Consider the following 27998-nt stretch of genomic DNA (forward strand, 5'->3'; position numbering starts at 1 on the left):
AACAAATATCATTTACAACAAACAAACAAACAATCGAATCTTGAATTTTGATTTTGTATATTTTATTTTTTTTTAAATAAATATCAAATTAAAACAACAACAACAACCATAACCACTCGGACAAATATAATGGATGCTATTAAATGGAAAGAAAAAATATTATTTTTGTTTTTTTCATTTTATTAATTATATAATTAAGAAATACATATTTTGTATATTGTTTTTGTTTTGTTTTGTTTAATAGTCGTGTTGTATGATGCGATTTTCGGCAACAGCGGTATTTAAAGAATAAACATTAAAACAGTAAATGTGTGTTTCTGTATATAGTGTGTTGTTTTGTATATAGTGAATGTAGAATTTGTTGAATTTTTTTTTGTTGTCTAAATGTTTTTGCAAATCCTGAGCACAATCAATTAGTTTTGTCTATCTGGATGTATCTGTAAGTGTGTGTGTGTTTGATGATATTTTGATAAATATTGAGCTTTTATTAATTGGTTATCAAAAAAAAAATCAGGTCGAAAAAGAAAATTCCAGATAATAATATTGAAAAATGAATTGAAAAAAAGAAAAGAAAAGAGAAGTGAACAGAATAGTCAAATATATTCTACAATCATCATTTATAACTTTTTTGTTTTGTTTTCAATATTTTTTACAGTGTTTATGTTTCAATTTAATAAATAAAAAAAACGAAATTATTGATATTGGGGAACAGACCAGAGAACAAAAAAAAATCAGGTCTGGATAAATCAGGTGAACAAGAAATAGAAAAAAAAGAAGAAAATTTTTTTCAATTTTCAATATTTTCTTTTTTACAAACACATTACAAAACACATTCATAATAATGTTTTGTTTTGTTTGGAAGATTATTACTATTTTTGTTTGTTTCTATGTTAAATTATCATTATGTATCCAAAGTTAACAAGGGAAAAAGAAAAACTCCAAATAGGTTTGAATACATAATAATAAATTATCAATATTGATCAGGGCCAAAATCCATTTTTTTTTAATTTGAAAGTGAAAAATATTTCTGATTAAATTCAGAATTTTCTACTGGAAAAAAGTACTAAATTTTCCTATTTCGGTGTATACTAAAACTGAAGAATTATGAAAAAGAATGCATTGAAAAACTGAATGTCGTGAACGAATAATGTTTTCTTACGAAGGAAAAAAACCGATTGAAAAAATTCATTTCACAATAATTTACATATCTTAATCCATTCCAGAAAAGTTTTCTTCTACTTATTCTTCTCATTGCTAGATTAATAATAATCTTTTTTTTTGTTATAAACAAATTTCAATTTAGTCAAATTGAATGAATTTTTCATCATTTTTTTATCCTCAGTCATTTTCGTCAACGTTTTTCAAAAATTTTCAATACATTTTTTGCTTGAAATACTTTTGTAGCTAAATAATGTGTGTGTGTGAGAGAGAGAAAGGAAAAAATCGAATTCTAATCAATTTTATCTTGTTTTTGCTGTTGTTGTTGTTGTTGTATAATCATCATTGAATGTCATTATTGATCATCGAGAGAGGGAGAGAGAGAGAGGAAAAAGAATCAATAAATTTTCAAACCATAATCCAAAAGTAAAAAAAAATTGAAATTGCCAAAACTTTTAAGAAATTCAAATCAAATAAAAAAGTTTATTTTTCATCTCACGCAAATAGATAGAGAGGGAGAGAGAGAGAGAAACGAATCAGAATCCTAAGATCTTGGCATGAATATTACATGTATATCATCATCATTATCATTATCATTTTGGAAAATTTTCTTCATGTAAATCATTTCGCCCACACACACAAACACACACACATCTCATTTTGGAAATATAATTTCATTCAATGTTTCTTATCATAAAAGTAGTAGGATATTATTATTACAACTACTTATCATATTCAGTATATAATGGTCATCATTATCACTGTTTTAATCATTATCAACGGAAGTTTGGTTTTGATAACCCAAAACAAACTGCAAAACTAAAGAATCCTAAAAAAACAAGGTCTAGAAAATATAAAGGAAATGATAAGTTCAAGTGTGTGTGCTTCTCTATCTTTTCAGTAGATTTATATTTGAATGTTTGTAATATGAAATGAATGAATGAAGAAAAAACTAGAACGAATAAAGAAAAACTTTCATTTCATTTCATTCAATCTTTTTTTATCTTTTTTTCTGGTTACTTCACGTAATTTTTTTTGTGCAAATGAATCAATCGGACTTATAAATTCTGGTATCTTTTTATCTGGTTCTTGGTATTATGGTAGCATTTGGTTTCAAGCATTTTTTTTCAAAAAAAAAGGATCCATCCACATAAATGATGTATAAGCATCATGTACATTTTAAGTTTTTCATTCATTCATACAAATTTCATAGATTTTGTCTTTAAAGAATATTCTAATGACAGTAATCTTATCATTTACAAACGGAAAAAGAAAAGAAAACCATAATAAAACCAAAAAAGAAGAATGCTTATAAAATCATTAAAAAAAATTTCATAATTTCAGAATTTTCATAATAAACACTAAAAAGGATTATTAAAGTTTTTTTTTTTATTAATGTTTATCATTTTGTCAATTGAATTTTCTTCTTCTTCTTTACTTAAAGTATGGAATAAGTAAGCTAATGAAAAAAAGTAGGAAAAGAACAATGAACCAAGAGAAAAACTAGATCAATTATCGATCCAGAAACAACGACTAGATAGTGATAGTAGTAGTAGCATAGAAACTATTTTGACCTAACCAACTGAAGAAGAAGAAGAAGAAAATGATAATGATGGTAATAATAATAAATTTCAAATGACAGAATTTGAAAAACAAAACAAAAAACATTTTCTACTTTTAAATAAAATTAGCTACACTTTGCCTGAATGACAATGTATCTTTTTTTCCATCTATCTTCACTCCACTCTCAATCTCATCTACTAAATCTGATGATGTTCCAGAAAAAAAATGATTTGATTTAAAGGGGAAAATTCTCAAACAAACAGACAAACAAAGACAGAATTCTCTCTTCTTTCTTCCTTTTATTTCTGTTTGAAAAGTGTCAAAAACAACACATTTGAAATGATGACAAACAAACAAACAAACAAACACATCAATAATGACAATGATGAAAATATCCGAAAAATTTAGACCAAAAATAAAGGAAACAAATAAACATTGAATGGATACCAAAATGTTTCCAAACAAACAAACACCTACACACATACACATCAATTTATTGCGAAGAATTTGGAATTAGAAAACAAAAACAAAAAACAAAAACAATGTCAACAACAACAACAACTTGAACAATTTAATCTGTTTTTTTCCCTTGAATTGTTTTGCGAATCAGGTTTATTCGTTTGTTTTGTTTTGTTATAATGAAAATTCTATGAAAGTCCATGATTCACATAATGATGATGATGTGATCTAGTAAATCTGTATTTCGTATATTTTGTTCTGTTTTCCTCTCAGACTATCTTGTTGTTGTTTTTTTTTGCTTGCTTGCTTGCTTTACACAATTCACCAAATAAATAAACCTAAATGATTTTTCTTTTTCTCTCTGATTCATCCGATTACGATATATAATTTAGATAAAGTGTATGGTCTAGGTTTTTTATTTTTGTCAGGAATTCAATATATATAAAAAAAAGATTGTTTCAGAACCAAAAAAACATCATAAGGAAATGTAGGCGGATGAATGAAACCCGTAAAATAATCGTATATAACTTTTTCCGTTTTTTTTTCCTTCTCGTTGTTGTTGCCAACAACTCTACGGGATAGTGAGAAACATTAATATATCTAGATTGAAAAAAAAAGAAAAAGAAAAAACTAAACTGTTTATCATCATTGACTTTCACATCGATGGAATGTGTGTGTCTGGGTGTGTATATTTCAAGGAATAGATCGATAGTGAAACGACATGACCACATTATCAACAACAACAAAAAAAAGAAGTAAAGAAGTAAACAGGAAAAACATATCAAGAAATTAAGAAAAAAAGGAAAAAAAAATGATCACCCGAAGCAATTGAATGGTCTGCAAATGATAGTGGTGAACACCAATTCTCGAATGAAAATAATGAAAAGAATAAATAAATAAATAAGAGAAGAAGAAAGAAAAATGTTTCTAATTTTGGGACATTTTCTTTTGATTGCAATTTTGAATGCAAGAAATTCAGGTGAAATAATAATAAAGATTGAGTTTTTTTTGGAATTGTCGTTTGCGGTCGGTTTTAGCCTATTCTTTAGGAAAATGTTCTTTTTTCCCAGCAATCGATGAAAATGATGAATGAAAATAAAGCGAGAAAAATAAATAAAAAAAAGTTGTCAGTTTCTGGTAATGTCGTACGGAATTGATCAGGAAAAAAACATACGTGTTAAGGGGGAAAAAAATACAAATTTGATTTTGATACAATCCTAATTGATGTTTTTTTTTTGTCTTGTAAGATGCGAAAATGTTGACGCGGTTATATATTCAGTTATAATCATGATGAATGATTTTTCTTTCTGGATATTAATAGATTTCCATGGATTGTTGTTGTTTACATATATAAAGATTATTTGATGATGGAAAATTTGTCTCATTAAATAATGATAATAAATATATTGATCGATGTGATGGTTTATATGCGTGCTTGTATTATGTATTTGGTCGATTTTTTTTCCCCTTTCTCTCCTAATTCGCTTGAATTAGACTATTTTTGTTGAATGTAAAAAAGAACTAATGAAAACTATGTGAATAATAAAATGTTATGATGAAAAATTTTTGTTTTTGTGCTATTCTCGTCTGGATTTTGACCCTAAAAGAGTAAAAAAGAAACGCGTGTTCGACGCGCATCTCCTTCACCCGAAGGTTTGAGGGCCCTACGGCCCATACCGAATTGTCAGATGTCTGGATCAGATGATGCAACACCACCTTTTGACATTGCACCACCTTCAAAAAACATTTCCGTATCTTGTCGATATGATGGTGATAATGTACGTGCACGTGTACGTAATGCACCTTGCATATCCAAATTATGCTAGAATTTAACAGAAAAAATAAAAAAAATAGAAATTAGTTTTTACAAAAAGAAAAGAATTCAAATCAGATAAAGAATAAAAAAATTAGTAAAACGAACCTTGTTGGCACAATTAAGGCTAGCACTTACAACATTAGTTATAACTGACATTAGATTTTTTGTTTCTTGTATAACATTATCAACTTTAGTAAAAGTAGCTGTTTTACCAACGGTAACATTTTTAACAGCAAATTGTAATTGCTGTACATAAGTTGGTACCTGATCGATACAATCCAAAAGCTCTTTTTTTGGTGCACCAGTTGGAATCTAAATCATTTATTTTTTTTGTCAAGTAAAAATTATAGAAAGTAAATTAAATTCAAAATTAATCGAAGCGTAAATAGTAGTTTTCATCGATTGAATAATAATGAAAACAGAAATTGAAAAATGTGAAGCTAAAGAGAAGAAATTCTTGTTTATTTTTATAACGAGTAAAAACAAATTTTCTTTATATTTGCTTCATTCATGTATTAAATTCATTCATTCATTAACAAACATACCTGATAGGTAAAATGTCTAACAATTTTATATAATTTATTGGCTTCTTCGGCAAAAAATTCTGCTTGAGTGAATAAATCTTGTGTTGTTTTTAATTCACCTTCACCACGAGTAAATTGAAACATTGACATTGCCATTGATGACATTGCTTTAGCTTTTCTTACAATATCATTATCATCCAAATCAACTGATGGTGCGGAAGATTTTTCAATTTCATATACTTCAACTTCTGGATTGATTTGTACATTTGTTGGACGAGAAGTAGCAGCAGCAGCAGCACCGGATACAACAGAAGGATCTTCAATATCAGGTATAGCGGCAGCTGCACCAGGCATTGCAGCTACACCATACATATCTGTACCGGGTGTATCACCTGTCATTAATATTGGTTCTTTACCCGGTTCTAGATAACCATATGATTGTACATTTCCTTTCATTGAAATTGGTGCCGTAGCTAATGATGGTGATGATAATATTGATCTTGTAGCACCGGGTGGAACTAATCGTCCCATTGATAATGGTGATGATTGTTGTTGTTGTTGTTGTTGTTGTGTAGCCGAAGGTGGAACATGTGGTATAGGTGGTGGTGGGGGTTGAGCCGGAACTGGTGGACGATTCAATAGTTCACGTTCATGTTGTTCATGAAAATAATCGCTTATATCACGCATTATTTGTGATATATCACCAACTAATGATGACCAAACATCGGCAAATACTTCATAATTTTCTTTTACAATTTTACTATTTGGATATAATATTAATGTATGTAATGCTGTAAGTAATTGTTCACCATGTATTTCAATTGATGTTTCCGTATGACCAGCGGTCACTTGTAATGATGAAGTTGGTGATATATGAAACAATAAACGACAAACTTCTTGAACATGATCAGAATGTTCACGAAATTGTTCAATAAGTTCATCAATTTGTTCATGATCACAGTCGATTGCTGAACCTTTGAGCAATACTGGCAGGTCGATTGATGATGTATGATGACGAAATAATTCATCCGCTTGTTCTAATGAAACATTTTGTAGCTTTGTATGAAAATTGATAGCAGAAATAACACACAACACAGGCACATCACAAATAAATATGCACAGACACACACACACACCACATTTAATATGTATGAGTTTGATCGATTGAAAGAATTCCAGATCCAAAAAAAACAGAAACAGAAACATAATGTTGGAATCAAAAAAAAAAGATAAAAATAGAAAAGGAAAAAAAAAGTTTTAGAAAAAAAAAGTTGCATTTCAATTTGTTTATAAATTATTGATGGATAAAATGTATAAAGGAAAAAAATATAAAGGTTACCTTGTTTTTTAGCTCATTGGATATATTGGTTATTTGTAAAATATATTGTTCAAATTCATCACCAATCACTGTAGATGTTTGAAAACAAGGTGAATCATCTTGATTATTAAATTCCTATCAATTTATCAAAAACATAAAAGAGAAATAAAGAGAAGAAACGAAAAAATATTAAATGAAAATTGTAATTTATAAATGGAAAATAACAGGAATTAATTGTATGGCCAAAATTGTGTGTTCAATTTGGCCACATGAAATTGCATTAAATCGTTTTTTTTTCTCTGGATTTAATTTTGGCAGGAAAAAAACAGAAAAGTTGGACTACAGGACCAGGGAAAAAACAAAAATAATAATAAATTCAAGATAATATAATTTCAACTGGACAAAAAAGAAAAAGAAAAGCAATAAGAAAAAAAACAACAACAGAGAAACTATTTAGGTAAACACAATGCATTTTTTTTCTCATTTTATTACCCTGAATATTCTATATTCGATACAAGAAGAAACTTGAAAGGAAGAAACTTTTTTTTTGTTTCCTAAACACATACACATAAACAGACATATAGAAATGTCTTTGGTCAACTTTTTTTTCAGTCCTCATCATTCATTTATTCATTCATTATAATCATCATTATTTCATTGTTTGTTTTAATGTTTTTATTTATTTTTTCCTGGTCATTTAAAGACGACCATTCTTCAGTTTTTCTGGAACACCACACCAGAAATTGTGGTATAAATATTGTTCATTAGTTTTGTTTCAGTTAAAGAAAATTAGTCCAAAAATAAATGTAGCAAAAAAAGAAAGAAAGAAATCTTGATTCCAGAAACAAACAAACAAACAAACAGGAAAATAAACTTGAATGACATTCACACTTTTATTACAATGTCATTTTTTTCTTCTATTCTTGATATTAAAATGCTGAATTGACAATATAAATTCATTTGCACCCTGATGAACCGAATTATATTTTTTTCAATGTTTCTATTTTTGGTTTTTCCATACCACAAATATCCAAGATAATTTGGTTATCTAAATGAACAGGCATCAAAAAATTTTATCGTTTTTTCGGTGGCTATTTATGTTATTGGTTGATAAAACCAGAAAAGTAGAGAAAAAAAAATGTCAAACCTTGAAGAATGTCCCATTATAGTGGCAATGATGATAATAATTAAATTAACAATTGTCACACACACACACATCGTAGAATTCAGTCAACATTGAAAACAAAAAACTAGCAATAAATTATTGATATCAATCAATCGATCAATCCAATAATATCTCAAACATCTATAGATAGATAAAAATAGATATAAAATACATCATCATCATCAATATCCATGAAACAGAAATGAAAAAAAAAGTTTAATTCTATTCTACTTTTGTCCAGTTATGTCAAATTTCATTCGGAATATTAAAAAAAACTGAACAGAATTTCATTCATAGATTTTTTTTCTAAGATAGCCAAAGAAAAATAAAAAATTTTTTTTATCATGATCATCAATTATAATCGATTGAATGGAATGTTGTTGTTGTTGTTTTTCGATTCAATTGTATTTTTTTAAAAAAAAACAACATTGCAACATTTGAAAAACTATTCATTTTATTTATTTAATGTTTTTTATTTGTTCTGGAGAAACAATTTGACCATTACAGAATAACAACAACAACAGAATAAAGAGAATGAAACTGTGTGATTTTACAGTTTAAAAAAAAACAAAGATTATTCGCGAATGGTTTTTTTTCCTGGATTTTCTTTTCTTCCTGGTTCCAATATCTTATTCTCTCTTTTTCTGTCGATTTTTATTTCGATAACAATAAAATTCAATGGAAAAAAATAACAAAATTCATGAAGCGAAAATAACGACAATAACTATAGTTAGAAAATCAAGAAAGGAAAAAAATAAATTATGGCTTCCTATTCAGGAATGGAAAAACTGTTATGGCTAATTCAATCAACCAACCAAATAATAATCAGTGTGTGCGTGTTTGGATGTAGATTTTCTTTTGTGAATATACAAACAACATTTGATCCCTGTAATATTTTCATCTTTATTTATAAATAATAAAAGTAATCGACAAAGCTTATGGATAATAATATAAAAAATTCTAATTTATAATCGATAATAATATATGATGATTAACACTGAATGAATGAATGAATGAAGGAGAAAAATTATGGCAATATGTAGATAAAATTATTATTGGTGTTTACAAAACAGGATGAAAAAAATATTATTAATAATATTAATAACGAACGAATAACGAATTTATAATTAACTTTTTCTTTGCATTCATTTATAAATCAATGGATAATAATCTAATGATTTTAGATAAAATAATTAGTTTGATAAATTCTTGATTTTTAGATTCATCCGCATTGTACTTTTTAGTATTGTGAGTATTTTATCGAAAATAGATTCACCTTATCTGTTTTTTATTCAGGGAAAATTTCCAGGATTTTAATTTTCTTTTTTTTGAAGAAATTTTCCAGAATATACAGAATAGTTGGATATACAGAATTTGGAAGAAAAAAATACAACAGAAACAGAATAGGAGAGAAAAAACCACAAATATTTTTTTCTTTGTTGGTTTTCAAAGAAATCAATTTTATTTTGACAAAACAGAAAGAAAACGAAATTGAAATGGTAGGCAGAAATATTTTTTTTCTTGTTATTAAACAATCAATTATTGTCATTAGGTTCATTTCAAAGCGAAAAACAACAACAACAACAAAAACATCCTATCCAATTATTTATCTAATTCAAAAGAAGAAGAAAAATGAATCAAATCGATTGGTATACCATAATAATAATAATAATAACTTTATTTACGCACACTGCAAGATGCACTTGTGCAAAAATAGATTAAGAAATGAAAAAAAATTAAAAAAATTAATTAACAGTGATTGGTATACCATAGAATTATCTGTTTTGATATATTGATTGTTGTGGAATATGAAACTATTTCTTTTTACAAATAAAATTTCTTGAAAAGAATTTGAAATTTCGATGGTAAATCAAACAAACAATCAACAACAGAAAAATGATTGGGAAAAAACATTGTCAATTGGCTAAATAAACGAATTTCAAAATTGATTCTGACAATGACAACACCAGAAAAAAACTATCAACAAACAAGAATCAATGAAAGAATATTATTCTTTTTGTTTGTACTTTGGATCATTGAATTTCTTTATTATTATCATTTTTTTGCCCAAAAAAAACAAAAACAAAAACAAAAACTTGAAACATAACAAAATTCGTTCGAGATTATTTTGGATCAAATAAATGAACAGAGGGCGAAAAAGAAAAAAGAATTCATTCAGAATTCACATTTATCATAACCAACAACCTCGACTATAAAACCACCTAAATAAGTTATATCATTGTTAATGTAAAGTGAAGAGGATAGTCATTATGGTCGAAACAAATTTTTAGTTCATTTTATATAATGGAACCAAAAAAAAACATGATCCATAGATAAAAAATGCTTCGAAAGCTTTATCACCAAAACCATTATCAACAACAACAACAAAAATGCCAACGCCAAAATGTTATCATCGTTGTCTTGTTTGTGTGGTTAGGAGAATATTAACTTGTTTGTTTGTTTGTTTGCTGATGACATTATTTCGATAAATTCAAAATGAAAATTTTCATTAAAAATAATGTTTTTTAAAAAAAGAAACATACACTACTTGGTAGCTAAAGTGTTAATAAATTAATTAATTTTTGTCTCTCTCTCTCGTTCATTCAAGTTGTTGTTGATAATGTTTTTTGTTTTGTTCATGGAGATGGTATCAAAATGAATTATTACACTATAAAGGCAGATGAATTATTTTGGGTGAACAACAACAGAAACATCCAATGGAACATTTCAATGGGTTTTATCATCGTCATCAATATTATCTTATATTTAGTTACTGGAAATTGATCCAACCAAAAAAAACAAAAACAAAAAACAAGATGAAGAAAAATGTTGGCAAATAAATCATAAGGATCTTGTGGATCAAATAAATGGAAATAAAATTTGAACGAAAAACAAAAATGAAAGACATGACGGATGATGACAAGAAGAAATGTAAGAAAAAACTCAAAGAATAATCCATCAAAGAATTCCATCTTCCATTTTGAATTCTGATGATCATGATGTTTCTCATTGGAAAACAACAAACCAAAAACACACAAACAACCTGTATATAAAGTAGTACATTTCATTTGGGGTTTAGCTAATTGAACAACCATTATCGATCAATTCCATTAAGTTTATCTTTCTTTTTTGGATTCAAAATTGATAATCATATCATTTATCAATTATCAATTTGTTTTCTTTTTGGGGTAAAAACCAAAAAAATGTAATGCTGAAATAGTATTTGGAATTGGAGATGGAGAACTACTTTCCATTAAATTCTCATTGTCGAATTGTGTTGTTCAATTTAGATTCAAGAGAATAGATCCAGACAACAACAACAACAACAAAACTGAAACGAAAAAAAAATTCTGTTATCATCAAATTATTAATATCCTAAGGATTTCTTTCATTTTTTCCGAATGAAACAAAAACAAAAAACAAAACTGGCAACAACAACAAAAATGCATGCAGCCTACGGACAAAAAAAACAAACGAAATCGACAAAACAAAACAAATGAATGAATGAATGAATGAATTCAATTAGATTCCAGTAACAACAACAAAGAGAGATTTGACACTCTTGAAAATATGAAAAGAAAAGAAAAAAGAAAATGAATGATTATTGGGGTATATGTACAGGAAATATAGAAATTTGAAATTCTGTTTATAGATAAAAAGTTTTATGTGGAATTATTTTTTCAATGTATAAACACACCAAAAATTGTATACAAAGATAAGAATGATAATAAGATTCGATTGTATCTTTATTTTTTTTTGTTCCATCATAGCTACCATTTACCAAACAAGAACAGAATTAACGCAATTGGATTTATTCTGGAGAAAAATTCTCTTCAACAAAAAAAACCAATCCAATGCCCGTTAGCATGGTTATTATTATTAGCAAATGATGATTTTTAATTTTTTCTTTTCTTCATTTCATTTCATTTCTTCATACTAAAAATAAAAATAATCTTTCTTTTTCTTTCAAGTTTTTCATATTCTGTACATTCGGTTACTAATGATAATGATTCAATTAATTTTTTTCACTTTACTTTACTTTCTTCCAACAAACCATGAATGAGATTGCATCCATATGATGGGAAGCCTAAAATGTTTTCCATTTTCAATTCTCTCTCCTCAATGGCTAGTGGGTGGAGATGAACAGCAAAAAAAATGAAATTCGTTTTTTTGTCGAAATCAAGAATTTCTTTCTTTTTTCTCTCGTTCCAAATTTTAACAATGTTTATAGAAGAGAAAGAGAAAGAGAGAGAAGAATATTCTTTCGTGTCGAAGCAACCAGAAAAAATGATTAGTTTATTGCGTTTTTTGCTGATAATTCATAGCGTGTGTGTGTGTGTGTTTATCTCCGAAAGAAAGAAAAATTGAAAGATTCGGAAATTAGAAGAAAAAAAAGTGAAAAATGAATTCAATTTCATTTTGGTTCAGCGAAATAATCAGATGAATATTTGAAAATAGGTCAACTAATTCTGATGGTAATTATTATTTTCAAATATATCATCATAAAAGTTTAAAAAAGGCAACAATAAAAAAAAGTTTTTTTTTCTAAAATAAGTAAAATATTGTCGTTTTGGATTTGAAATGAATTTTTCAAGAATAGTTTGGCTTTTTTTTCTTGGAATATGGAAACATCTTCATTCATTTGCATTTTTTTTAAAAAGATGATTCCATTGAATTATTATTATCATATAGATCGGTTGGATAGATAAATATCCGGAAAGAAATAGTTTTTTCTTTCACTGAAAAATCAATCGAAAGTTTGATCCAATATGATGATGAAGAACGAAAACGATCTTTTTTTTTGTAATATAATCAAGATCGATGATCTCTCTATAAATATCATAACCATGAATAGATTAGTTATAACCAATAACAACAACAACAACAAAATTGAAGATGCAAAAAGTTTTTTTTTATAATACTCAATTTCTAGTGAAAAAGGAACAAAAACAAAAAATTCATGAATAATCACAGAATTCACTTGAGATTGAAATATATATTATTCAGAATCAAATCAAATATATTGGTCACTCGATTTGAAAAAAAAAGAATATTTGGAAAAAAAAGATCACATTCGAAATGTACACAATCGGAAACATCGACAATCGATTAATCGATTGTTGTTTTTTTTGCTGTTGAAAAAAACACACGATTCGAATGTTTTCGAATGATTCGAATGTTTTTTTTTCCGTTAGCCGAGCTCAAATTCGAATTTAATGAAAACTTAAGAACAAAAACAAACAGACGGAATTATTTATTTTTTAAAAAAGTCTTAATATAAAATGCTTTTTTCAAACATCGAGGATTTCGTTGATTTTTTTATTGCTTCTTTTTTAAAATTGTAATTATTTTTCAAAAATTTTTTTCCCTGTATAAGTCGAGAATAAAAAATGAATCATGATAATGGCCAAGGGTGAAATTAAGTGTAGAAAAAAAACGAAAAAAAAGATTTGATGAAAACCAAGTAAGTCAGATTTATTATTATTATTATTATTTGGAAAAAAATAATCTAGAACCCTGTGATCCGGGATTTTATTCTGTATGTTGCCCCGAAACAATCCGGAAAATCGCTGACAATGTCTGATTTTAAGAATATTTTGGCCGTCGATCATTGACGTCACAAAATAAAAATTGGGAATTTTTTTATATGTGATCACATTCTTTCACCATTCAAGTCCACCGATATTGTATATTCAACCCAAAATAACTTGGATGATAGATATTGAACCCAATAGAGACCTATAGACATATTGAACAATAGTTATCATTTGTATCATATAACCCTTAGAATTACGGAGAAAAAAAAATAAACCAAATCTCATCTTTCATTTTATCGATTCTCATCATCATCATCATCATTAACATCGTTTCTATGAGACCATTATAGTATTTTTTTTTCTTGCCTATTCGTTTTTCTATCTACATCAACCATTAAAAATTACGAAATTTGAACTTTTTCAATTTTCAATGGTGAAATTTTCTACCTACACACACGAGAATTGAAAAAAACTGGGTTTCATTTTCATTTATTTAATTCATTAAGAATTGAATTTTTTGATGAAAAGAATTGAAAAATATTCTTTCGAATTTGATCGTTGAAAATTAATTATTACAAACAAACATTCATTAATTGTCTTATTTTTATTTCTTTTGTTTCAGGAAAAAGAAAAATAACAAACTTACAAAACAAACAACAGCTCGAAAAAAGGCTTCGACTTCGGCACGAAGTTGATCGCATAACAATAATATTTGTTCACGATGATCATGATTAGTGTATGCTGAATCAGTAAAATCCTGAGTACGTTCAATGGCAGCATCCAATGCAAACATTATCTGTTCTTTAACGTGGCTAGTCATCTGACCCATTTGTGCCAGATCGGATAATTCACAGATTCGTTGTAAAAAATTAACAATTGTTGGACAGGCATCCAATTGTTCATGTAACCATCGTAATGTAGATTCAACGGCTAAAACAAATGAATTGCCCGGTATTGTACGTTGAACACGATGTAATTGGCCACGACGTTGATATTTTGGTATGGAAAACATATCCCTTGACGAACACCTTTGTTGTTGTTGTTGTTGTTGAGCACGTTGTTGTAGATAATCATAACCATATAATAGGGCTTCATTGTGCGGATCAAATGGTAAATGTAATGCTGTTGATGATGATGTTACTGTTGTTGCATTCGATGATGATGATGTTGGCCGATGATAAGGATGTGGTGATGATGAAGATGATGATCCATATGTGGCCGCAGTTGCAGCAGCATGTGAAGCGGCTGCAGCTGCAGTAGCTGCCGCAATTGCTATCGATGTTGATGATGATTTTGATTGATAGGTTACAATACCTTCTTTGACAACAAAATGTATTAAATCCATTGCACGGCGCATTTGAGCAAATACGGTATCACGATTTTCACGAGCCGTTTGACAATCTGGATGTCTAAGACAAACTTTTGATGTTGTCAACAACATCATTGTCGATCTTTCTAATGTTTTACGTGCTGCCGACATTTGTGCCCGACGTTTTTCATTTTTTAAATCCTATTTTTAAAAAAAAATGAAAAAAAATAATAATATTGAATTGTCAATTGATTTATTCGAAGAAACAATTTAAATTTGAATTGGGCCATATAGAATTTTAATGTACACAGAATTATTTGGAAAAATATATAATAAACAAAACATACATTTTTTCGATCGCTTGTTAAATGTGCCAATTCAACCATTTCCATACCGAAATGTGAAAATGCTTTAACAAATTCAGTAAAATTGGCCACATTTTCCAGCCGATTTAATGACATTGAAACCTAATGATATTTATTTTTTTTTGTTGACATTTGAAAAATTATTTTTCCAAATATAGAAATGAAAAAATGAAAAATTGAATTTTAAATTGATTTTTAATCTAGTACTTACCCTATCTTTACTAGCAACAATTTGTTTAACAACAACTGTATCGGCAACTAATAATACTCTTGTAACGGATGATAATAATGCACGAGCAGCTCTTGCCATTGCTTGACGATCGGCATATTGACGTGTCGTTTCTTCAACACTATTGGTTGTCGATGTTGTTGTTGTTGTATCATGTTGATTATAAACCTGATCAACAACATTATCAATATTTGGATCGTTAATTGTACCGCTTCCACCACCACCACCACCACGAAGACTTGGTGCCGTTAAACTACATAACTGTTCAATTAATGCACCTGCTGTACGTGCATCTTTACATGCATCATACATTTCATTACGAATTTCTGGATTATCATCAGCTATTGATTCACCAACCGATGCAAAACGTTCAACAGCAAAATTAACCGATTGTCCAACACGAACAATTGCACGTAATTGTTTATCATTTCGAATTGGTCGTTCACGTAATTTTGTGAATGAAGAAATCTTGAAATATTGAAAAACAGAAAAATTGATTGAAAATTGTAATTTTATTTATAAGAAAAAAAAATCAATGACAAAAAGAGCTTTTAGAAAAAAATTAACATAGATTCAATTTTTTGAAATGGAAAAGAAGAATTCCACAATTACATTTTTGTCGATGAAAGAAAATCTAATCCAATTCAATTGAATTTTATTCTTCTTGTATTCTTTTTTGTCAATTATTTTCCAAATATCTCAAAATGAAAGTGAAAAAAATGAAAACAACGACGACTACGAAGACTAATAAATTGATGGAAATATGACAATCAAATGCATAGAGGGGGAAGGAAAAATGCACCATTTTTTCGCTCTCAAAATGATATTATAATGAATGAATGAATGAATTAAAATCGAAAAAAAAGTAATAGAGAATTTTGTTTTCCACCGATAATAATAATAATTCAAAGAATTCCAGTTTTTTTTCATTCATTCTATTTGCCATATTATTTCTCAAATATTCTCAATATGTATAATAACATATTTTTGGTTGAGGAAAGCTAGGGAAAAACCAAAATAATCAACCAAACAACAACAACAACGACGACGACGACAATAACAATGATGATAATAATTACATAGTTAATGATAATACTAATGATTTACATATAATAGAAATGAAAAAAAATTCCTGTGGTTTTCTTTTTCCTCTTCTTCATCAAACTTCTGTATATTCAGTTTGTTTTGTTGTTTTTTTGCTTAGGTATCGGTTTTTTTTCTGTCTACCTGAACGGAAATGATGGAATTCATGCGCTGTGTTTCTGTGTGAGAAGGTAGAATGATTGATTGAAAAGAATAGCGAAATTCTGTATAAAATTCCATTCGGTTTTTTCCAAAGTTTCAAAGTTTTTATTACTATAGTATTTGGTGGAATTTAAAATAATTAAAACAACAACAACATGGTGATGATGATGATGATCATCATCATTAATTTAGTTTTTTTTTGTAAAAGTAAAAATTTCACATAATTTCGCCAAAATAGAATCCTGAATAGATGATCAAATTTAGGCATTTTGATTACAAACAAACAAGATTACAATAATAATAATAATGGCAAGCATTCCATTTTTTTTTTTTTTTTTTTGGAGGAGGGGGTGGAAGAGATTCACAAATATAACGGTAATAAGAAAAAGTTATTTGAAAATAAATGTAGTGAAAAAAAAAATTCTTGACAAGTGTCTATAGTGGCTATAATATCATTACGAGAGAGAGAGAGAGAGAGAGAGAGAGAGAGAGAGAGAGAGAGAGAGAGAGAGAGAGAGAGAGATAGTGAAAAAAAAAATTTGGAGATTGTAATTTAGTTAGGTTGATTTTGTTGTTGTTGTTGTTGTTGAAGAGAGTTGTTCAATTTGTTGAATTTGATTTATCGTTCCTTCATATATGTTCTCATTTTGGTTTTGCTTTTCATTTTTTCATTCATTCAATTCATTCATTCATTCGTTGTTCCAAAATACCATGTTTTCATTTGTAATTGAATTTTTTCTTCCATTTTTTCTGTTTCTCTCTCTCTCTCTGATTCCGGATTTCAACCGTTTCAATTATTATTTGTATACATAAACATCCGTCAATCAGTCACATTTGAAATGATTTTTTTGTTTGTTTGTTGTTGTTGGTATACTGTATATTCACGCTATTTTCTTTATTCAATTCAAATCCTTGATTTTATCATTAATTCTATATTTGAATTTGATTCAACAATAACAAGAAATCCAAAATAAAAAATCTAGCCTTGTCAAAACAAATCAAATCAAAATAATCATACTGAATCGATAATGTTAATTTAAAAAAATAAATAAATTTCAACAAAAAAAAAAAGATTCTCTCAATTGAACATTCTGAAAGTCAATTGGCCAAAGACAAACAATTTTTTTGATTGTCATCGTTATCGTTGTCGATGTTGTTATGAATTGAACTCAATCAAAACAAAACTTATTTATTAAGGCAATAATAATAATGATGACAACCCAAAAATAATGGGAACCAAACAAAAAACCAAACAACAAAAAAATGAAATTGGTTAAAGCAACTTTAGTTGAAAGGAATAAATTTTTTTTTATTTTTGGCTTTCATCATTAATATCTTTATTCAAGTCATCCTCTGTTTTTTTTTGCGATGCTCATAGAATAACATCCAAATAAAGAATTGTGAAGCAAAAATTGGCAACCGAAAAACGAACGAAACGAAAACAAATCAAATTTTATGTATAGCAAAAAAAAAAATTGGAGAAAAAAAATCTTTCGGATATTTTGCTGATAAAAATGAAAACAAAACAAAAAATTGATTGAGATTTATTCGATTGAGAATAAAAAAAGGGAAGCTATATGAAAAAGAATAAAAAAAAACTACATAGAGTAAACCCATAGTGAGACATTTTTTTGGTATATGACAATCGAACAATTGGGATGGGGTGAAAAATTGTGAAAGACGAAGCAAAAATAAAAAAATCGAAGTTCAAAATGAAAATATATGAAAAAATAACAACGGAAAGACAATTCATGAATGAATTTTTTTTTTTTGGTTTGATATGGTTGATATATGTGAATGGATACCAATTGGGGTATGTGAATGAACAAATCAAAATCAATGACGACGAATAAAAAAATCGACCCAAGGAAAATAAATATATTCGTCGTCCAAATGATGATAGTGGTCAAATAATCGAAATGACAATATTTTTTTTTTCTTAAAATAAAATCGAAAACAAAAATCAATGAATTGAATACAGAATTAAATTGAATCGAATGGCAAAAGATTGACTGATTGATTGATGTAATGATGAAACAACAATAGAAATAATTCCGAATGAATCCAGAATTTTGTTTTGGTTTGTGAACAAAATATATACTAAAATGATCAAAGGTCAAAAAATTGAAACTTACTCGATGACTATGACGTCGTTGCATCGTATTTTTTTCCTGGATAACAATGTTTATTCGGTTTTGGGATGTGCGTGCGGTGTTATGCGATGTATGTTTGGACTATAGTTTCTTGTTGTTTAGGAATTTCATAATCCAAACTGGAACCGGATTCGTGAATGAATAACACACACACACACACATCATATACGCATGATGAAATGATGATTTTTTGTTTTCAAAAATCCGATTTTGAAAAAAAAAAATTGAATTACGATGATGATGAAAAAATGGCACTTTTTTTCACAAACAAACAAGGAGAATAAAGAATTGAATAAAACAAATTCACACCGTTTTTTTTGTTGTTGAAAAATTACATAATCCAATGAAATGAATGAAAATTGGCAGCCAAATTTAGTTTTTGTATACAAATAAAAAAAAATTGAATCGAAAAAAAAACAACACAAATAAACAAACACACACAAAGAAACGATAGGAAATATATGACAAAATCAACTAATATTGATGAGATTTTTTTTTTTCGTTGTTGTTGTTGAAGAGGAGATTCTCTCGATCAATTCCAATTAATATTTACGAAGAAAATTGAGACAATTTGTTGTTTTTTTTTTGATTAATTATCCATTTTCAGCATCTTATCTTACGGGTCAATTTGTAATTAATGTGAAAAATAAAACAAAAATTTTCATCATCAATTTCGTTTTGTTTTTTTTTTTTGTTTTGTTTTCGATCTTTTGCCTCATCAAAACAACAACAACAAAAACATCGAAAACAAATGATAATGATAATTATGTCATATCATAAAATAATTGATGATTGTTATTTCGATTTGAGTGTTGTAAATCATAATGATGATCATATGGAATCGATATGTTTGTTTTTTTTGTGTGTATGATCATCATTCGGAATGAATGACTATTCTGTTTCCATTTGTTTCCGAAGAAAATTTTTAGCATTTGAATTTGATAATGCGAACAAGTTAATTCTTTCTTTGTCTGAATGAGGTTACTCTCTTTTCTTCTTGATGATTCTTTTTGATTCTTTTTTATTCTTAGGCCAATTTACCGGAGCATCTATTAATGACGCCAAACACCGTACACACAGACACACCATACACACAAAATCTTATCGATTAAGTTCATTTAGTTTCATTAAAATTATTCATTATCTGATCCTTTCTTTTTTTTGGTTGTTGTTGTTGTCGTCGACAATTTAATAGCTGACAAGAATGGTGGCAAAGTTACGATGTTGAATTTCAAAGATAAGTATCTTTGTTTTTCATTTTCATTACTTGTTTTACTATGTATTGTGATAATTTTTATTGGAATTATTTATTGCCTCATTAGTTTTTTTTTATATATCTTGCCTGCTTTCTCTCTCTCTTTCTCTACATTTAACATTACATAAACATTTTCCTTGTAATTCCTTGCCTATTCCATTCTATGGAATATATTTATCCATATGAACATGGTGAATTTTTTTTTGTCGAAGAAGAAGAAGAAGAAGAAAATAATTTTCATTGCTATCAAGTCATAATAATAATAATTATTATTATTATTTCATTATCATTCAACAAATGCCAAAAACAACAATATCAAATGAAACAAGCCAAAAAACATTCTTGTTGTATTAACAACATGAATATAAAACGAAAAAGAGATGATAATATTTGGATGACATACACACACACACACATATAAACACATTGACACAAACAAACAACGAAATTCTTGTTAATTGTAAATGTTGATTTTCGTTTGGAATAAAACAAAATAAAAGAGATCTTGATTCAGATATTTATCATATTTTTTCTTTTTCTTTTTCGTTTCAGTACTATCCGTTGATCATTGTTGTTGTTGTTGTTTTTGTTGTTGTTGACGATTTTCTCATTTCATTTCAACAACTTATATAAAGCAATAAATCATGATTTCTTTTCTTCTTCAATATCTATACCATGGTAAACTTTAATTTCTTTTAAGGCCAGAAAAAAAACTGAAAAACAGGATACTTTCGTTTTCTTTCCGTGCTAGAAAAAACACACACAAACACTCAATGACCCGATATGGAGTTTTTATCTTCAGCAAGCCAAAAAAACACATGCAATCACCTACGCATACAGATGCATATCAACAACAACACACGAATAATTTTGACGAAAAAAGATATGATAATGAAATCAGATATGATGATTATGATGATTATAATTCACATTCTATATCATGAACAGAATTAATATAGATAGAATTTCCAATCAAGTAAATATGATTGAACAACAAACAAACAAACAAACAACAATTTCCTTTTCTCTTTTCACTTTATCTTGTTTACAACAAATATCCAAAAATGAAATTGATTATATTGCATATAGGCTGTAGGATTATTATTAGCTGTTGTGAAAATGAAGCCAAAAAAAAAAACGAAGAAGAAGAAGAAGAAGAATATTTTTTAAATCACATCACATTATCGTTATTAGCTATCATCATTATCATTAGATGACAATATTTTATATCATCAAATGTAATCTGATCGACTAACATTGAATATTCTGTTGTTGTTGTTGTTGTTGTGTTCTGTTCTGTTACTTCATCGTATAAACAAACATGTCCTGAATAATCCAAAATATTGGTGAATTTTTTTTTTTTTTTTGCTTCTTGAAAACTTGATAACGGTTTTTTTTCGTTGTTGGAAATTTTGACTACCGATGAAAATGATGATGATGATGATAATAATTCACATAGGGCACGTAAATAACGTTATTTTTTTTTTTTGGTTCTTTTTTCCCACGAAACATACGTTGGTGATCAATGAAAATGAATGAATGAATGAAGAAGAAGAAGACGAAAATATTACCACCATCATCAACCACCACAATCATCACCACCAACGACCACTATCAGAAGAAGAAGAACAAGAACAAGAAGAAAAAAAATGATCACGAACAAAAATAATTAGAATATTCTCATTGAAAACATATGAAAGAATAATAATTGCAAAAAGAAAAAACCGAAAAAGAATCGTTATATGAAAAAGAAAATAAACGGATCTATTCAAAATATATATTTTTTCTCATTGAATGAATGAGAGGAAAACATGCATACTGAGAACAAAAAACCAAAAAACCAAAAAAAACGAAACCAGAAAGAACAAAACAAAAAAAAATGAAATGAAATGAATGAATGATTAATATTTTAGGTTTTTTTGGAATTGATTGAAGAGGAAAAATATTATTATTATTATTATTATATAATATTCACCAGGGACAATGACAATGAATGAACATTTTTTGTTTGTGGTAGGATTTATTTATCTTCATTTATCCATCCATGGTTTTGTTTTCGCTTTTGTTTGTTTGTTTGTCTGCTGTTGATGATAATGGATGAATGAATAGAATGAAAATGATAAAATATCCTTTTTCATTGATGTGTTGATATTTTCACTTCATTCATTCTTGGTCTTCATGTTGTTTTACCGTTTCTTATTTGAATATATCATACACACACACACACACACACACACACACACATGATGTTAAAGAAACATGTCAAATTTGAAATCTTTTATTATAAAAACAAAACAAGAAGAATGACTAGAATAATAAAGATATTTTGATGATGATGATTCTATTCAATTTTGATTTATCATTTGGAAATTTATTTTTTTTTTGTTTTTGATTCAACAAAACTTTCAAAGACTTTCAGAAAAATTGATTTTGAAAATTTCAATATTTTTTTTTATACTGTCGTTGTTTTCAAAATATTAAAATGATTGCATCAGTTATTTATTTGTCGTTGTTTTTGTTGTTGTTGTTGACGTTCATTTCCGAATAATATATGCTTGATTGATCAAAATTCAAACTGAAGAAAAAAAAATTTACTTTTAAAGAGAATTTGATTTGAAAAAAGGAAAGAAAAAAAATTCTTTACGCTTATTTTGTTATAAAACAACTTTCAACAATCACACATCATCATCATTGTGAATCATTTTTTTGAATTATGAATTGTGATCATCATTTCCAGTTGTTGATAAATTCAAGTCGAATCAGAGAGAAAAAAAATTGACTTTGAAATATTTTTTTAAATTACATTTTTTTGTTGCCATTGATTTCGATGATGATGATGATGATGGGTTTCCTTTTTTATTCTGCGTATGTGATTGATAAGAATTTCAATTTATTTGCTTTCGATTCATTTCCTTTTTGAGAAAAAAAATCCAATTTCCAATTCAAGCCATTTCTATATACGTTTTTTTCATTGCCTTTTTGAATTATCGGTGGTTACGTTTAATGAAAATCATTAATGAATTATCTGCATTCATTTTTTTTAAAAAAAGGCCGGTAAAAAAGGACATTTTTTTCACAGGCGCCTTACATACATTGAATTCAAATGGTCGAATTTTCAAGGAAATCACTAAAAAACCCACCACAGACTTAATAATTTACTCATTTTTCACTGAAAAAAATAAATTCTTCAGAATTTTTCAAACGAAACAATCATCATAACCAATCACATGTAGACAAAACACTGTCACCACACAGACATACAGAGATAATTTACGGGATCATACGATCACCCAATGAAAAAAAAATGAAATGTTGTTTTCATTGTTGAAAATGATGATGACGATGATTTAAACAGACGCAAATGATAGTGTGAGATATACAAACAAGATACAAATAAACAAGATACATGTATACCCACACCCACACACACACACTCTCAGATAAGAAGATAGCGAAATGAAAAAGAAGAAGAAAAACCAAAAGAATTGAAGTGGATCAAACGAAATAAATAAAACAACAACAACAAAAATTCTAGCTGCTATGAAGCTATTTGAAGACCGAAAATAAAAGAAAAAGAAAAACAAGGCAACGATGAAAACCAAGAAAGAAAGTTAGAATGAAACCAAATTCTAAACTGAAGAATCATACAAAAAAACGACGACGACGACGACCTAGAATTCTGTTCTTGTGTGTATATGTGATGTTTTTGTACTGTGGTCTTTTTTCTACTTTCTTGGATCTGATATTCGCATTTGAACATGCGTCTTTAATATCTTTGATTCTATACTGTGATGGTCCATGTCCGTGTTTAGTCGGTTCCGTTTTTATTTTCGCAGAGAAATTCTGTTTTCTTTTTTTTCTGTGTTTTCCAACATTCTTTTGTCGTCTGCTACACTGCTATCGATTCTGTTGGTTATTATAACTATACAGATAGTGTGGTATTTTTGTTATATCGGTTGGTTTGGGTTTTTATTTATTTTTTTTTTTTTTTAGTTGGTTAGTTGGTCTGTTGAATTTTCGTATGTTTGTAATAATGATAAACTATTTCATTGAAAAATATTACCACTGTTTTTTTCTTTCTTCAAATGATTATAGTAGTTTTTTTTTGTTATCCAAATATCCGAGTTCGTTGTTTTCTATCTAATAGAACTATAGAAGCAAAATATCCACAAATGAACATGAACCTTTTTTTTCGCACTGTATGTTCGGAAAAAAAACCTTATAGTCTTGCATACAAATTAGAATTATCAACGAGGAAAAAAAATGGCAAAAACAAAAAATAAAAATTTTTTTACTTTATCTTTGGATTCCCAAATGATTCTAATGGGAATATATACTGTAAAAAAAGGGGGAGAAAAAAATACAATCTAATGGAACGAAATGAAATGCTTTTGGTTTTTATTTTCATTTGAAACGTTTTTTCAAATGAAAATAAAAAAAAATGTAAAAACCAAACACGCACATTCACAATTTTCTCATTGTGTGTGGTAGAATTTTTTGAAATATTTTTTTCTATCGCTGTCATTGGTTTTTTTTTCTTCTACAGATTCATTTTTCATTCGTAAATAGATTCGTTTCAACAACAGAAAATTATGAATTTCATCGCCCCTCATTCAACTGAAATTCATTTTCAAAGTAAACATTTTTTTTTCTATTTTCCTAGTTAATAATAATGATAATTATGATGATGATGATGATGATAACAATGGTAATAAATGCGAAAGAAAAAAAAATTATGGAAATGTTCCTATCACTTTATTCTAGGGTTAAAGATTCAAGAATCACACAAATTAATAAATTCATTTATGTAACGTATTTTTTGAATATTGAAAATTCAAATCTTATTTTTTCTCCTGATCAACATAACTTCGATTCGACAGTCTTCGATTTTTCCTGTTTAGTATGATATCATCAACAATGATCCAAAACATAGTGAAAAGAATGTTGTTGTTTTTGTTGTTGTTACTGTGCATTTCCATTGTCATATTATGATGAGATATTGATATTGATGACATAAACCTCGGGAAAAAAAACCAGCCAGGAAAAAAAATGAATGAAAAAAAAAGAGAGAGGTAGTGAAAGAGACAAAAAAAACATATATAAACTTAATGTTCCTAACGAAGTGGAATTTTACTTTTGCTTTCGTTGTTGTTGTTGTTGTTGTTGTTGTTATTCGTCCTACATTCATTTTAGCAGAATCACAACAACAACAACAACAACAAAAATCGAAATTCAGAAAAAAAAACGAAAAGAATACCGGGGCGCTATGGCGTCATCATAATAAAATACTCATCGTCATCATCATCGTCAACTTTAAAAAGTTCTATTCTAAGTTTCTGGAACAACATTCATTGAATCCACCATTCAAGAAAAGAAAAAAAAACATTCAACTATTTTATATGCTGCTAGAATATTCTGTCTCTGTGTGCGTGTGTGTTTGATCTTGTTTTCAATAAATAAAAAACCCAAAAAAAAAAATTCAACAAAATGCAATCTTTTGCAGGCAAGAAACTAACAGGCAATGTGCAAAATATACCGATTCTGTTCTCACCAATATTTCTTATATGTTTTTTTCGTTTGTTTATTTCTATTCCAAAATGAACCAAAAAGCATTAAAAATATGCATATTTTTTGAATTCATGAATGAATTTGGTCATTTTATTTTCAATTCTTTTTTTTTTTTTTTTTTTTGGTTCTTTGTTCTTGATGTAAATAACATTATTATTATTTACATTCGAATTGCATGAATTAGAAGCAAAAACAAAAAAAAATTTCTAGAAAAAATTACTTATCTCCGGACAAATAAACAAACAAACAAAATAAAAAACGGAAATTCTTCTTGAGAAAAAAAAAACAAATAGAAAATAGACAAAAAGAAAATGAAATCGATATTTTCATTTGAAAGAAAAAGAACAAATAACAAAAGAAAATTTAAATGAAAAATTTTCATTTGAAAAAAAAAATTTAAAATTCACTATATAATGCCTGCAACAAAACACACACACACACACTCGATTTACATTTGATAATGGAGATAACTTATATTTTCATTGTGAAAGCACTTAAAGTAACAACAATAACAACAATGAAATAAAATTACAATAATCGCTTTCAAGAATCGTAATTCACAAAAGTGAATTTATGTTTTCAAAAAAAAAGTTATAGTAACAGTGATGAAGAAGAAAATTGGCCCAAAAAACTTATTCACAAAGATAAAAAAGTTAGTTATTTTTTTCCTAATTTCTTTTATCTAGTTTAATTTTTTTTTATTTTAAATTGCGAATCTAAGTTGAATCGTTAATTTACTTCTTTTTTGTTGGAAAAAAAAATTTGGTAAAAGAATTTTAACATTTGTAATTGAATTGTATACAATTTTCTCTTTCCATTAAGTATCGATTAAATTGAAGAGATTTTTATTTTTTCAAATATTAATTCTTCCACTCATAATTAAAGAGAAAAAAGATATACATCATTAGTGTATATCAATTAGTGGGAAAATTATTTTTTATTTTCTTTCCAAAAGAAATAGTCAAAAAACATTTGACTTTTGACATTTGAATTCGGTTGTTTTCTTCTCAGAGATTTTTGTTTTCACTTCATTAGAATGTTTTTTTTTCGTGAATGAACCGAATTAAAGATTTCAAAAATGAGATAAAGCCAAAAAATAAGTAAAACTTTTTATTTATCTACATATCTATTTATCTATGTACTTCTGCTAAATAAGATTCAGGTAAAAGTCATAACAAATCCTAAATCAAGAATTGTTAATTAGTTAAGTAAATATAAAAAGACAAAGAATAAGTATAATGATTTTTCTTCAACTAATTGCATGTATTTTGTTTTTTTTAATTAGAAACAAAAAGATTTTCATTAAAATAATGTTAATCATTTCAATAACATTGATGATTTGAAATCTTTTACTTTTTCATCAAATTGATTCGAACAATGTAATTTGCACAATAATGAAACGAGAAAACATAGAATTAAAGTCATCAAACATCAACAATTAATATTGTCATTATTAATGGTTGATATTATGAAATATTTCCTTTTTCTTTTTGCATTCAAAAGAAGGAAGAAGAATAAGAAGCCAAACATTATATGTAACTAAAACAAACAAATGAAATTCTATGCTCAATACACATACACACACACACACACATATCATACATGAATTAATGTTCAATCGAGTTATGTACATCATCTTGAATTACATTGATAAACTGAATTCTGTACCAACAACAACAATAACATCAAGAAGATGATGATGTGGAAACTTTTAGTGGAAAAAGAAATTCTTTTTTTCATTCATTCATTCATTGATTCGTTAAGATGAAAAGAAGAATGAAATTATTTTTTTTTTTTTTTTGGAAATTAGAAGAAAAATTTGATAAGCCGAATTAGAACAATTTTTTTTCCCATTCTTTCCCATTCAATTCACATCATCGAAATGAAATTTGAACCATTATATAATCGGTTTTGTGGAAAAAATAAATGTTGTTGATGATGACAACAACAACAAAAGATTCAATGGAAAAAAAGAGAAAAGTTTTGAATCCATTCATAAAAGAATTAACTTTTAATAACCGGGAAAAAAATGTAGAATTTCTTAATGAAACTTGCCAAATGTACAATTTTTTTTCTCTCACATCAATTCAATTCAATATTAATTTCATTCTATCAGTTCAATCATAACATAGGAAACATTAATTTATTTTGGGAAACATTTTTTTTCATGCAAATACACACTTTACCTTTTGTGACATTGACAGTAAAATTCGTTCGATTGATTTTACATGAATTTCAATGTTGTTGACAAATGTTGTTTCATTGCTTTTGGATGTACTGTCCATTCTTCCTTTTTTTTTGTCTTTGTTGTTATTGTAGAAAAATTATTGAATT

The 27998-nt window shown here is 27.4% G+C and overlaps 1 protein-coding gene across 2 annotated transcripts; it reads right to left on the bottom strand.

Moving 5' to 3' along the window:
• Positions 1 to 40: 40 nt before the first annotated feature.
• Positions 41 to 27984, bottom strand: alpha-Catr (alpha-catenin related). 2 transcript variants are annotated; one of them, XM_075821356.1, is made up of 9 exons: positions 22072 to 22343; positions 18824 to 21707; positions 15426 to 15911; positions 15197 to 15316; positions 14187 to 15050; positions 6860 to 6973; positions 5542 to 6576; positions 5102 to 5308; positions 41 to 5002 (listed from the first exon to the last, which is right to left on the bottom strand). In XM_075821356.1, exons 2-9 carry the CDS (start codon positions 18845 to 18847, stop codon positions 4865 to 4867), a joined length of 2988 nt encoding a protein of 995 aa, XP_075677471.1. In that variant the 5' UTR covers positions 18848 to 21707; positions 22072 to 22343; the 3' UTR covers positions 41 to 4864. The 2 variants fall into 2 exon arrangements, with proteins under 2 accessions (XP_075677471.1, XP_027200254.2); XM_027344453.2 differs by lacking the exons at positions 18824 to 21707; positions 22072 to 22343 and adding an exon at positions 27851 to 27984.
• Positions 27985 to 27998: the final 14 nt, after the last annotated feature.

This window comes from Dermatophagoides pteronyssinus, unplaced genomic scaffold (genome assembly GCF_027571235.1).
Source record: "Dermatophagoides pteronyssinus isolate colony J.1.1.1.1 unplaced genomic scaffold, Derpt_VIB-CSIC_2022.12 sq0010, whole genome shotgun sequence".
In the NCBI taxonomy this organism is placed as follows: domain Eukaryota; kingdom Metazoa; phylum Arthropoda; class Arachnida; order Sarcoptiformes; family Pyroglyphidae; genus Dermatophagoides; species Dermatophagoides pteronyssinus.

Bases quoted from the DNA above. Each gene is read 5' to 3' on its own strand.
- alpha-Catr (XM_027344453.2), bottom strand. From the start codon at position 27,949: ATGGACAGTACATCCAAAAGCAATGAAACAACATTTGTCAACAACATT. The intron at 6,577-6,859 runs GTAACCTTTATA...TTTCATACAAAG, and splicing joins CCAATGAGCTAAAAAACAAG to CTACAAAATGTTTCATTAGA. The intron at 5,309-5,541 runs GTATGTTTGTTA...TAAATGATTTAG, and splicing joins TTAGACATTTTACCTATCAG to ATTCCAACTGGTGCACCAAA.